Source organism: Natator depressus, chromosome 2, assembly GCF_965152275.1.
Source record: "Natator depressus isolate rNatDep1 chromosome 2, rNatDep2.hap1, whole genome shotgun sequence".
Lineage (NCBI taxonomy): Eukaryota > Metazoa > Chordata > Testudines > Cheloniidae > Natator > Natator depressus.
The window spans coordinates 250,852,788-250,866,090 of record NC_134235.1 but is presented as its reverse complement, the minus strand read 5'-3'; the positions used below and the strand labels follow the sequence as shown (position 1 = coordinate 250,866,090).

Below are 13,303 nucleotides of genomic sequence, written 5' to 3'. Positions count from 1 at the left end.
AGGTTATCAGAAATAGTAAATAAATAACATTAAGAAAAGCATTGGGAGGGGTGAAAATTTGAAGCAGTACCTGCAAAGCAACTGTCATGACCTGTCCTTCCCTGGCATACTTTGTTCAACATCAGCATCTCTAGGTTGCTAGTATGGCCTTTCACCCAGGGGTGCTGGAACAATTTGTATAGTGGGTGTGCTAAGAGCCATTCAACCAAACTATAAACTCTAGTTCCTGCACCTATGCGTTTATCTCTCTAATCTTCCTCTCAGACATTTGCCTGTAAATATCAGGTGATCCCTCTATTTCAGGGGACCTGCAGGTCTCTTCAGAATCCCCCCATTGACTACACCTCCAACTTTTGGATTTGAAAAACCACTAAACTTTTATTTCACCAGACTAAACATAACAAACATAACAATAGCTTTCAGAACAATCCTGCTTCTTACTCCACTAGGGGAAACCTATTCTTATAGGAGTCTGGCTGTGTGCTTCCTTGCCTGACCACAGTCTAGCTCTATGACCCCACTGTGATCCTGCTCCTTCTGACCCCAGTAACCAAATGAACATCCTTCAAATTCAACCCCCCAAAGTTCCAAATGGTGGAACTCCCATCCAGGAGCCAAGCTTCTATGTCTACAACAGCATATGTGCTTTTTGGTCTTTGTCCCACCTGTAAAATGTGCATAATAATACCTCCTCATCTTGCAAAAATCAATTGTTTGTGAAGCACTCAGATACTATAAAGATGAGAGCCATAGACAAGCCCACAAGGAATTTAATAATTTTGTCTTCCTAGCAGGGTTTGAATGTGTGCAGTAAACAAGGCATGGGGCCACACTTTGATCAATGAGGAGAAAACAAAATATTGAATAGCTGCTTATTAGGTGAGAACCATCCATCCTGTGCACTGAATGAGGCACAGGTGCTATGGGAAAAAAGGGTGTAATCATAGAATTAAAAACTATGCATATGTTCAAAGGGGCCAAATTAAAGTTTCACAGATAACTTTAATTCTGGCATTTCTTAACTTTTGCTTCACTTTGCAAACTTTAATAATGCTTTTTAAATATAGGGTTTTGTTGGTTATTGTTTTTGTTTGTTTTCTTGGTGTGTGTAATCTCTATAATAAAATCCCAAGAATGTCATTCTGTTGTTACTCTGAAGCCTAGAATATCTATACAGTCAGTCTGAGCATGGCTGAGCACCCTTTTTTGTTCAGAATATCACCAGGTTGAATCATCACTGGGTTTTGCAGTCTCTTGCAGTAAACTTTTAAAGTTTTCAGTCATTTTGACTTTATGAATTATACCCATGCTGTGTTTGGTGACAGTAAGGCTTGTATCTATGCCATGCCAAGAGTCCTAGACCATTGTGATATCAGAGGTAATTCAGAAAATCACCCTTACTTTACAGCTAGTTTACATTCAACAATTTCATTGGTGCTGTGAGGGAGACTGCATAGACGGCGGATTACTTGGCCCAGCTACCAAACCTGTGTGCCTAACTAGCACCCACACAAATCCACAAAACTCTCCCAGCACAGTACAACAGACACAGAGATGAACAGAACCACCCACCCAGCACACACAACAACCCCAAACGTGATTCTGAAGCCTAGAATGTCTGTGGAGTCAGTGTGGAACACAGTGTGGAAAAATGGAAACAGCTACAAGCATGGTTGAGAGCTTTTTTTGTCTGGAATATCACCAGGCTCAATCATCACTTGGATTTGCAGTCTGTCACTGTCTAGTTTTTAAGTTCTCAGCCATTTTCGTCTTTTTTTACATACACGATTTTACGAATTACACCCATGCAACAGCACAGACTGTCAGCTACTACTATAAATAGTTTACAAGTATCCAGAATGATCAGTTGCTGCAGAGGTAATACACTCACTGCCCAGTCTTCCCTAAAATAATGTAAATTACATGGTTTTAGTCAAATAAATTCTATACACCAGATGGAAGAATCACACCACTTTTTTCACCACTCTCAGATCCTTGAAAATAGCTGTTAACCTTACGTACAGTTTCCACCAGCATTGTCCAGATCCACTGACAATTTTGAGCCTAAAAAATGTTACCTATGTGTATGTACTGAGTTTTGCCTCTAGTGAGATTTGGCTTTATGTGAATCTAAAACTTTCCTAAGATTCAGGTGTGATATCAGGTGAAGTGGATCTAATCAAAATTTAAGTGTAGTACAGGCATTTCACTTCAGCATTAATCAATCTCAGAGCTATTTATTGCATGCAGCATGGTCACTGGTAATGTTGCACACAAGATTTATAACATGTAAGTGGGGAGAAAGCACAAAAGTAGTTTTAAGTTTTATATTCCTTGGTGCATCTGGAGCAAGGTTTTGCCCCAGTCATATTTTTAAGGGTGTTGACAGTAGGAGTGTATGTCTCACGAATAAAGGCCTGATCCAATGCCTGCTGAAGTTCAGTGGGTATTGAATGAGACCTTATCTGAAGAGAACGAGTTAAAATACTAATTCGCTGGTCTAGGAAGTGTATTTAAAATGATTGCAGAGTGAGGGAGTGCCTCTGTAGAAAATGAGTGATATGATTTCAGAAAGTATCAAGAAGAGTTCCCTGATCACTTGTGAGGTGATGGAATTTGGGGGTTTTTTCCTGTGCTTTAATTAGTTGCAGTCCTTCTTTTGCCACTTGGCTCACCACTGATTACCTGTTTATTGCTTTGTTTTTTGTTTGTCATTAAGAACTTGAAGAATCACAACAGAAATACCCTCCATGCTTGAAAGATTTTGCCCTAAAGTATCTTGTATGGGACTGTTGTCCGCTATGGTTGAGAATCAAGAACAAAGTGACAATTTTAGTAATGGATCCATTTACTGACCTTGCTATCACTGTTTGCATTGTGATGAATACTATCTTCATGGCATTAGAGCACCATAACATGACAAACACATTTAAATTCATGCTTCGCGTAGGCAACATGGTAAGTGAATTGTCACATTCTATATCAAGAATGAATTTATGGATATTTCTACCCAGAATACAAAGAATGCTGATAAGAAAGAAAGCTTTCTCTTTCTTTCTTTCAACTTCAGGGATATGGGGTTCCCAGATGTTACTTTTGGTTTTCAGACATTCTAAACATCCATTAGAATGCAGCAGAGAAGCTTAGAGTTTTTATTGACAATGCATTATATGAATACATAATAAAAGTAGGATCTGCTGTTCAGATTTCATTGACCTATCTATAGCTATGCTACTATATTTAAAGGAAGATAGTCTAAAGAGTACCTTTTTGGCTGACATGACTTACTGTTTCTTTGTCACAGGTCTTTACTGGCATTTTTACTGCAGAAATGATCTTGAAAATCATTGCTCTAGATCCTTATTACTATTTTCAGCAGCGCTGGAATATTTTTGACAGCTTAATTGTCACCCTCAGCTTAATTGAATTGGGTTTACCTAGAACTAAAGGCAGAAAAGGAGGAGGAACCCTATCAGTTTTACGTTCTTTCAGACTGGTAATGTCTCATACTGATTCAATCTCATAAAACCTTTTGCATGAATATAATAGAGGATGTCAGTGCTCCCCATTCAGTGCAAGGAAAATTAATTTGTAAACCCTCTGTACTAGAAATGGGAAAGACATTTTGCCAGATTTCAAACCCATTTGGATTTGACTGAAACTAATACAGCATTAGTATTTCAACTTGGAGATGGTTAAAAACATATGGAGTGAATGAGGTAGAAAAACCCCCCAACATTAATATACAGTGAAAGCCGGAGCAGAGAATGAACAGATGAAAAGCAAAAGCAGAGAAACTGAGAAAGAAGAAGCAGAGCTGGAGATGGAGAAAAATTGTAATAAAATAGGCATCATTTATATTATATAATCGCTAGGCACATCTACTAGTCTGAGTTTTAGAGAGGTGGCTGGTTTATCTATCCATATAATATATATCAGTCTTTTTTTTAGCTAGAAACGTTGGCATCAATAGGACTATTCACATGTTCAAAATTAAACAGGTTATGTGCCCTGTATAGTATGGTGATGGATGGCATAAAAAACTCAAGATAGATACGTGGCCTGATTTCTAGAGGTGCTGAACACCCATAACTCCTAATAACTTGGAGTTGTGGGTCTAAAATTTAGACCATCTGCATATAAAAGTTTGATTATTGTAAATGCAAATCAAGTACAAATTAGGTTAATCAGGAAGGTTATTAAAGTTTTGTTTCTAGGAGACATGGAAATATCGGAAGAATGAAATCTGCCAATGTGCTGTCCCCCAAGATTATTTCCTGAGAAATTTAAATTGCAAGTTGGTAATTTATGTTTATGGAAGTGTGCAAAGACAACAACCAGGATTGGGGCCTCATTGGACTGGACTCTCTATAAAGATAGATAAGAAACAGTCATTACCCTGCAGGGCCTGTGAGCAAAAAGACACAAACAGATAAAGAGCAGGGGATAGTGATATAACACATGTGCAAATCAGTATGTCTATATTGCATTGATCATATATCGACTTTAAAATATCCTACATTTCAGAGTGTTTGAATAGTTTAAAATGTATGTATAATGTTTTTAACCCTTTTTAAACAATGCAATGTGAGGAATATCTAATCTTCTGTTATCTAATGCTATGTTTTATTTTTTACACAGCTGAGGGTCTTCAAGCTGGCAAAGTCCTGGCCAACTTTAAATACCCTCATTAAAATCATTGGTAACTCAGTGGGTGCCCTGGGTAACCTCACCCTGGTTCTGGCAATCATAGTCTTTATTTTCGCCGTGGTAGGAATGCAACTTTTTGGGAAAAACTATGGTGAAAATTGCCATAAAATAAGTGAGGATTGCAAGCCACGTTGGCATTTTATGGATTTTTTCCACTCATTCCTTATTATATTCCGAATTCTGTGTGGAGAATGGATTGAGACCATGTGGGGTTGTATGGTGGTAGCTGAGCAAACACTATGCCTTCTAGTCTTCTTGCTCGTCATGGTGATAGGAAACCTAGTGGTGAGTTTCCAGCTATTTTTCTATTCTTATTGCATATGTAGTATACAATATACTGACTTGTCTTTTTATCACTCAATGGTAAGTCCCTCAAAGATGTTGATAAAGAGGCCACACTATGTTGTGCTCTAGAAAATCCCGTTTGTCTTTCACCTTTAGAACTCCTATTAATATTTAAAGTAAAACACTTTCAGTAGTGTAGCAATGAACACTTTCACATGATAGTGTTCATTCCAGGGAGGAATAATTTTCTAACAGGAAAAAAAAATACTGGCAATAATTTATTTTCTTATCAGGAGTTTGGTGTAAATTATCACTAAGTGTATGATTATCAAAACTTGTGTCTGCACCGCGTTCTTTGCAATCAGCCCCTGGACCCATATGTAGCCACACTGAAATCAGAATTCTTTCAGTACATAACTCAATGCAGGCTCGTAGTTCAGGTCTCTTTAGATGCCAGACATTGGCTCTACTTCTCCTCTCTTTTACACTAGGCTAAATCAGGAGTAACTACATGGAAATCAGTGTAATTACACTACTGTATAAGTAGCGTATATAAAAGGAAATGCAGGCCCATTAACTCTGAGATGACATTTTCATTGCCAACTTGCTTTCTGCATATTAGTGGAATTTAAAAAAAGCCAAACAAACAAATATTAAGATGTGAATAAAAATTAAGTTCAGTTGGAGTTAAGGTTAAAAGCACATAAGAGTAGCTTAAGGGTACCAAACGTTACAGGGATGTTGTAATTATCCCTAAAACAAACATTGCAAACCCAGGACATTCAGAGTTAATAAAAAACATCAGCTTGTGATGTTTACATGGCACACCCCCCTCCCAGTCTCATATTTCAAAACACATTGCAAAATTAAATATATACAGTGAAAGACTCATGGGGTACAAGATCCAATTCTTCTCTTGCTTACACCAGTATAAATCCGGAGTATCTGAATCGGAGTTAACAGAGTTACACGGTGCAAATGATAAGAGTCTCAGGACCAAAGATTCTCCTTATATGTGTTATTTTAAATTTGTAGGTTGGAACTGGCAGTGATCTCTTATAGTAAGAAGCTTAGTGCAATAAAACGAAAAAATTTAAAGCTGTCAAAACCTTTGTGTGGCAGGAGAAGGGGTAGCCATCTGGGGATAACTGTCTTGTCCAATACGAAGCATCGTAAATGATCATGGACTCCTACCGCCTTGATCTTGGGACAAAAGAGCTGAACAGTCCGCATACAGTGAGGTAGTTGGCCAATGGGACTACCACCCTAGGAGACTAGCTGCCAGTAGCTGGCCTGAACCTGCCAACCTCTTTGAGAGAGGGTTTTTACCTGAATCCTGTTGCTCTTTCTCTGCTGCGGGGTTTCCTGAATCAAAGTTTCACCCAGAACTGGCACTTTTCAGGGGAGAGTTTGAGGAAAGTCACAGAAGTAGAGTCAGTGGACTTGTCTACAAGAACATTTAGTCTGTTTCAAAGCAGGTTAGATCAAAGCTCACTATGGACCTTTTAGTATGCAGTTACATGGTCCACATGGACATTTAAAGAGCAGCAAGCTAATGTGGGGTAGATTTACACCCCAGCTTGTTGTGAACTAACTGTTTGTGTAGACCAGTCCAGTAATACTAAACCAAACTAGTCTTGCAGCATTCCCTGATGAGTGTTCCCTTCTCACTGCACAAAACACAGAACCCTTCCATTGTGTCCCAGGCCTGTCCCCCAGCATACCCTGCTACTCCAAATCCCTATCCCAATGCCGCCACCCTACCCAACACATCTTGTGATTGTGATTTAGTGGTGAGTGAAGGCAAGGAGACAGGAAATTTGGATTCTATTTCTAGCTGAATCACTGATTCACACTGTATCTTGCCCAATGTCACCTAATCTCTCTCTCCCTCAGTTTCCCTTATTGTAAAATGGGAATGATATTTACTGTCCCTACAGCTCACTGGGATGTTGGAAGATGAATTAATGTTTCTCAAGAGCTTTGAGATCCTGAGATGAAAGGTGCTATAGAAGGGCACTACTATAATGAACAGACTGGTGTGTATTTACTGAATGAAATCAAGAACTCATCATCTGTGTGTCTTTGGTCCCTTACTGATTACAGAGATTCAGTTTTAACTTCAGTGGCATCTGTCACTGTAGAGTAAGAATATCTGAGTAATCATTGGAGTCGCTGTGAAATTTTAAGTTGGCATGGTTTTCAGTCTGCAAAATTTAAAAAAATCAGGCCCTATATACATATCACATTTAGCTTATGAAAGCTTAGCTGGGAATTCACTAACATCATAAACTAATCACTCTTTGTCCCTTCCTAGTCAATAGCATCTCACCTTCCACAACCTCTTACCTTTGCAGAGAAGGTTCCCTGCAGAGATGTCAGAATCAGGTGGACATGGTTCCCTAAGGAATTCTCTTCTAGTCCTTTCGGCTTCTGTCCTGACCTTGGGGAAATTTCTCAATCTGGTCTTCTAGGGTCCCCATCGTCCCATTGCTGAACACATTTACTGGGGATGCACTGTTGGGGGCAGTTCCCTTTGAGGTCAAACTCTCATACAGTTTCACTAGGTAACCACCAGATCTAGCAGTGGAAAGGTGGTTCCCTCCCTCACTCCCACATGTTGAATGTCTCCTGATCCTCTATTTTATTCCTGCCTTCTTACCGGTTTTACAAGTGATGTTTCACAGGTGCATGTTGTTAGATTTTTGGGTTCTATTTTTAGCTCTCCCGCTATCTCATTGTGTGGACTTAACAAAGTCACTCCATCTCTGTCCCTTCCCATCTGTAAACAAACCCAAACAGTTTCCCCATCTGTAAAATGAGGATAACAACTTCCTTTGGCCCACAAGATGAGTGTCTGGTTATGAAAAAATCCATATTTATCTAAATGGGATGACAAAGGTATAGATGCACCAGTCCATTACTCCTTCACTCTAAGCCCCGCACACATATTCCTAGGACATGAGGCCAAAGAAGAAAATGTTTGTGGGAACTTCTTCTTCAAATACTGGCAGCACAAGATCTGCACCAGGATTTTAATGCAAAACATTCTGCCAGAGCTGTAATTCAAGGCTTACCAAATGACTTAAAGGAATTTTACTTCTTTGTTCTCTCAGTTTGCTCAGACTTCTCTAAAACCTGACCCAAAGCCCACTGAAATCAATGGAAAGACGTGTTGAATTCAGTGAGCTTTTAGTCAGACCTTCATAAATGAATGTCCCTTTTCTTTCAACACCTTTTTTCAAGAATCCCAGTTAAAACAATCTCCCTTCAAACCCATACTGCAACTTCCAGAGCTTGTCTGTATACATTCCATTGACGGTGTGCCCATGCCCCGTGCAGTCAAGTTCAGATTCTTTTGGCCAGCGGTGTCTGTTGGGGACCATGCCTGCACCCTGAGTGTCTTTGTGCCTCCAAGTGAAGGGCATAAAGGACAGAGTGATCCCAAAAGCCACTCAGTTCCTTCTTGCCACCCCTGGCTCAGAGTCAGAACCCTGCAATGTCTGAGTCTTTTCATTCACTTTGTGGCCGTATCATTCTTTGTAAATAATTAGACATTACCTTAATGATTAGAAATAAGATCAGAATAGTGTTTCCATTTTTCCTCTCCCACCTTCCCTGCTACAACAGCCTTATAGCATTAGGATTCTGTATTGGCGAAGGAATTGAGGGGCAGTTGGGGTCGCTCCACACTTTATGCCCTCATTTGGAGGCATGAGAACACTCAGAGCACAGGTGTGACCCCCAATGGACACTGCAGGCCAAAAGAATCTAGACTTGAGTGCAAAGGGCATGTGCACACCATCTGTGGAATGTATATAGACAGCTCATCTCAAAGAACCACAGTTACTTTAAGGTAAGTACTCATTTCATCCCTCTCTTATCTTAAAATGAATATAAAAATAGGTTTTCTTCCCAAATTTCTGACCCCCTCCTTTGGAAAAGCCTGGAGGAAAAACACCATGATTCTATAACTGCTGATTCAACCACCTCCACCCCTGTATTTGAAGCGATATATTCAACATCTAACTAATATACACTTTATAGTTCCACCTGCAATCAAATTGACTCTTCCTAAGGGAAGCCAGTCCTAGAATATTCTTCATTACAATGCTACAAAGTTGATAGACACACTGAGCCTGATTCTGATCCCATATCCATGCAAATCAGAAGCAGCTCCACTCAGGTCTGGTGTAATTACACCCAGGTAAAACTGTTGTGAGACTAGTATCAGACCTTCATTATCCTGTACAAGGCCCAGACTGTGCCCTTACCCTAAAATCCAGGCTGATAGTTCTACTGCACAAATCTCTCCAGCACTGTTTTAACAATATTGTCCTGTTAAAGGAACAGCACCCCCATAATTAGTGTATCTGTAATTTTATGTAATTGTCTCCTCCTTGTGGGATTGATGGAGTACTGTGATACACCAATTTTTTTAATTCTTTTTTGTGTTTCAGTTAAATTGTGTGATCTTTATACATATCCCTGTATTGGCAATAAGATCGTCATTTTATGCTACACAAAATCTACTTTTTTTTTCTTTTCTTTTTTTTTTTTTTTTGAGGGTCATGGAAACATATACCTTTGTGAGAGCCAAATATGCTGCATGAAAAATAATTTTCTAAATAATCATTTCATTTTGTCTTGTTAAGGTTGGTGCATTAAGAACAAATTGTTTAGAAACTGGCTAATCTTCAAGCCGTTATTTACATTTCAAAATTATATTGCCATGATTTTCTTTTTATTCCAATTATTTTCAGGTTCTCAACCTGTTCATTGCATTACTGCTGAACTCCTTCAGTGCTGACAACCTCCAAGCACCCGAAGATGATGGAGAGATGAACAATCTTAAAATTGCATTTGCTCGGATCCACAGGGGACTTCACCTGGTGAAACATGCAACATGGGATTACTGTTGTGGACAGTGCCAGCATCCAAAGAAAGCTGCCAAAAAGAAAAATAAATTGGCTGCCAAGAACACATGTGTGGAGGCTGGAAAAGAAGGGCAAAATTGTAAAGAAAATCACAGTAACAATGGAACTGAGAAAACTGGGGACAAATGCTCAGTTAGCATTCTTGAAGATTTTATCACCAACCCCAACATGTTTGTCTGTGTCCCTATTGCTGAGGCAGATTCTGATAGTGAGGATTATGAAGAAGATGATGATAAGCCGACCACATTCTCAAAAACTGAGTACAGTAAACAGGTAAGAAGCATGTACAGGGAGAATATGTTTGATACTAATGGGATTTTTAATTTAGCAGACAAAGGCAAAGCATGATCCAGCTGCAGGAAGTTTAAGTTTAAAAAGTTCCATCCGGAAATAAGGTTTAGATTTTTTAAAGTTAGGGTGATCAACCATTAGAAGAACCATTACCAAGGATTAGGTAAATTCTCCATCACATGGAGTCTTTAAATCAAGATTGGATGTCTTTGTGAAATACAGATCACAAGTTGTTGGGCTTGATGCAGGAATTACTGGGTGAAATTCTACGGCCTGAGTTATGGACGAATTTATACTAGCTGATCACATTGGTCCATTCTGACCTTGAAATCTATGTTTGGCATCAGTAACCAGGCAGAGAGGAAATAGCGTCAAGGGCTCAAGCTGTGAACTCTTAACAACGAGACTTCTCTTTCTCTTCTGTCATCTCAGCAAAAAGAAGGATGGATTAAGAATGGAATGGCTCTTTCAAAGTTATATTTATTATATTATAGTGCATAGAAAAACATTTTTAAGTTTGTCTGAATTTTTGCAGTTCCCCTTTAACTATGGAGTTGTGATCCATAGGGACGTCTGGATGCCAACTGGCAGAGGGCATGGGTGGTTCATAGAGTTTTACAGGGATCCCTTGGGTCAGTTATATGCATAATGATTCACTAAATGGTGGCATGTGAGGTTTCTGGACATCATAATCACTGGAAAATATGTGCTCTGATAATATTTAAGAAGTTATGTGTTTATACTGAAAATTAGGTTCTCAAGGCAGGTAACCCAGCGGTGACATACCTCAGGAATGTTTCTTTCAAGCAGCAAGTAATGGCATTTATCCCTCTGTCTGGTCAGTATCCCTTGTACACTGAGTCAAATGCTAATGAAGAGATTGCAAAATCTTCAAAAGAGGAAATTTACAGGGAAAAATAAACAGTAGCAGGGAATCCTGTTCATGAGTAAAAAACAATGGATGGTGGGATATACTTGGAGGTGCAGAGGTATACCCTGCATCTTTCCCCTCGGAGGCAATCTGACAGCAAGACTTGTCTCCTGAACAGATCACAGCCATGTCTGGTGGTAAAACTCTGGAAGAACTTTGGGTAGGCATTGCTCGATAAGATATGAAAGTAACTAGTTCAGTAAGTCCAGGCTCTAGAACGTATGTAATGATTTTCTTTTATATGTAACCATTTGTTTCTAATACTTCAGCTTGCTATCACTTGAAGCTCTATACTTTGTTGAATTAACTTTTACTTGTTTTCACTATGAATGTATCTAAGTGCTGAGTATTAAACGGAGTTGTGATCTGACGTATAACTGGTGAATCTTGGGTGTAATGCGCCTTTGGGAGCTGCAAATCTGTGAATACAGCAATTGTACAGTGGAACAGGGCCTGGACACTCCAGGGAGATACTGGGAGGGTTTGGGGGGTTAGAGGGTGCCTATTGCTAAGCCAGAGAGAGAGTGTGGGGCCTGCATAGGTGTAGAGGGCAGTGCTTGTGTTGCCCGTGGGCGGTGGAGTTGGTGAGCTGACCCACAGCAGGGACTGACAAGGCTTTCTCTTCTTAAGGGCATGTGGTAGCGAAGTGCCTCAGAATCCTGGGTACCCATGGGAATGTCACAGGAGTCATGACTAACTATGAATCTAAAATCTCCCCTTCAGGTCCTGAGTTCTTCACTTCGTTCTGATTAAAAGATTCCCATTGATTTCAGTGGGCTTTGGATCAGGCCTTAATTTATTTTAGGTAACCAAGGCAAACTTTTCCCACTTTGTATCTCTCTGTAAAGATCAAGACTATAAGTGAGTAGTTCAAGGTGCTTTGTGTTCCATTTAGAGTGTTCTACTTTGAAATTAAGTGTGCCATCCCTCTGGCACAAAAAAGAAAAGAGAAAATAAAATAAACCCATCTAAGATTATCTTCAGCAGGAAAACCACCTGAGACAGAGGGGAGAGCAATGTAAAAGCCCAGAAACTTGGAGTAAAGGATCTGAGGTTTTCTCTGAAGACTTAAGTGAGTTTAACATATGTAAACAAAGGAAGGATGAATCATCACAGGGACAAAAAGAGGTAACACCATGTTCTTACCTAACCTGAAATCACCAACATTGGCCAATCTCTGTATGTTCTGTTTCCGTTTTTTGGAATCTAATAAAGATAATGACTCAAAAATAATGTTGTACAATAAATTTTATCTTTATTATTCTATTTTGTGTTTAAAGCACAAGAACTCTCTTTCTTCAAGTATTGGGAAGGCCTCAGATATCTTAGCCATGCAGGTGTTCATCATAGTTCCATTTTGGATTAATACTTGCATCATGACATGACTGATAAATTTACTTGGCTCAGTTATATTTAGCTTGAAGTATTCTGTGTCATTGGTTCAGGGTGGAATAGTTGGATCTCTATGAATGGAAATGGCAAAATGCTGTATTTATAAATATTAATTAAAAACTTTATTAGGAAGAGAAACTGGGTTCTGAGTTGCCTTTGATTCAGAAAGATTACCAAAAAATTAACAGGTTTCAGAGTAACAGCCGTGTTAGTCTGTATTCGCAAAAAGAAAAGGAGTACTTGTGGCACCTTAGAGACTAACCAATTTATCTGAGCATAAGCTTTCGTGAGCTACAGCTCACTTCATCGGATGCATACTGTGGAAAGTATAGAAGATCTTATTATATACACACAAAAAGCATGAAAAAATACCTCCTCCCACCCCACTCTCAGCAGAGTGGGAAGAATATATATAGAATATATATATATATGGGTATAGAAGATCTTATTATATACACACAAAAAGCATGAAAAAATACCTCCTCTCATCCCACTCTGCTGAGAGTGGGGTGGGAGGAGGTATTTTTTCATGCTTTTTGTGTGTATATAATAAGATCTTCTATACTTTCCACAGTATGCATCCGATGAAGTGAGCTGTAGCTCACGAAAGCTTATGCTCAAATAAATTGGTTAGTCTCTAAGGTGCCACAAGTACTCCTTTTCTTTTTGCAAAAAATTAACATTGGCTACTTGACATCTGAATTAGCAAAAATGTTTTGTCCCAGAAAATGGTTTCAGGGACCATTCTGGTGTGTCC

The 13,303-nt window shown here is 39.1% G+C and overlaps 1 protein-coding gene across 3 annotated transcripts in view; it reads left to right on the top strand.

Moving 5' to 3' along the window:
- LOC141983316 (sodium channel protein type 5 subunit alpha-like) overlaps nucleotides 1-13,303 on the top strand; it is a 100,031-nt gene that overhangs the window by 41,880 nt on the left and 44,848 nt on the right. Inside the window, exons 14-18 of one of the 3 annotated variants that reach the window (XM_074946335.1) lie at nucleotides 2,720-2,958; nucleotides 3,305-3,496; nucleotides 4,642-4,995; nucleotides 9,759-10,205; nucleotides 12,139-12,282. In XM_074946335.1, coding sequence (XP_074802436.1) covers nucleotides 2,720-2,958; nucleotides 3,305-3,496; nucleotides 4,642-4,995; nucleotides 9,759-10,205; nucleotides 12,139-12,282 — 1,376 coding nt within the window. Of the gene's footprint in view, nucleotides 1-2,719; nucleotides 2,959-3,304; nucleotides 3,497-4,641; nucleotides 4,996-9,758; nucleotides 10,215-12,138; nucleotides 12,283-13,303 lie in introns of all 3 variants that reach the window. The other 2 variants (XM_074946336.1, XM_074946337.1) reach the window with 2 other exon arrangements.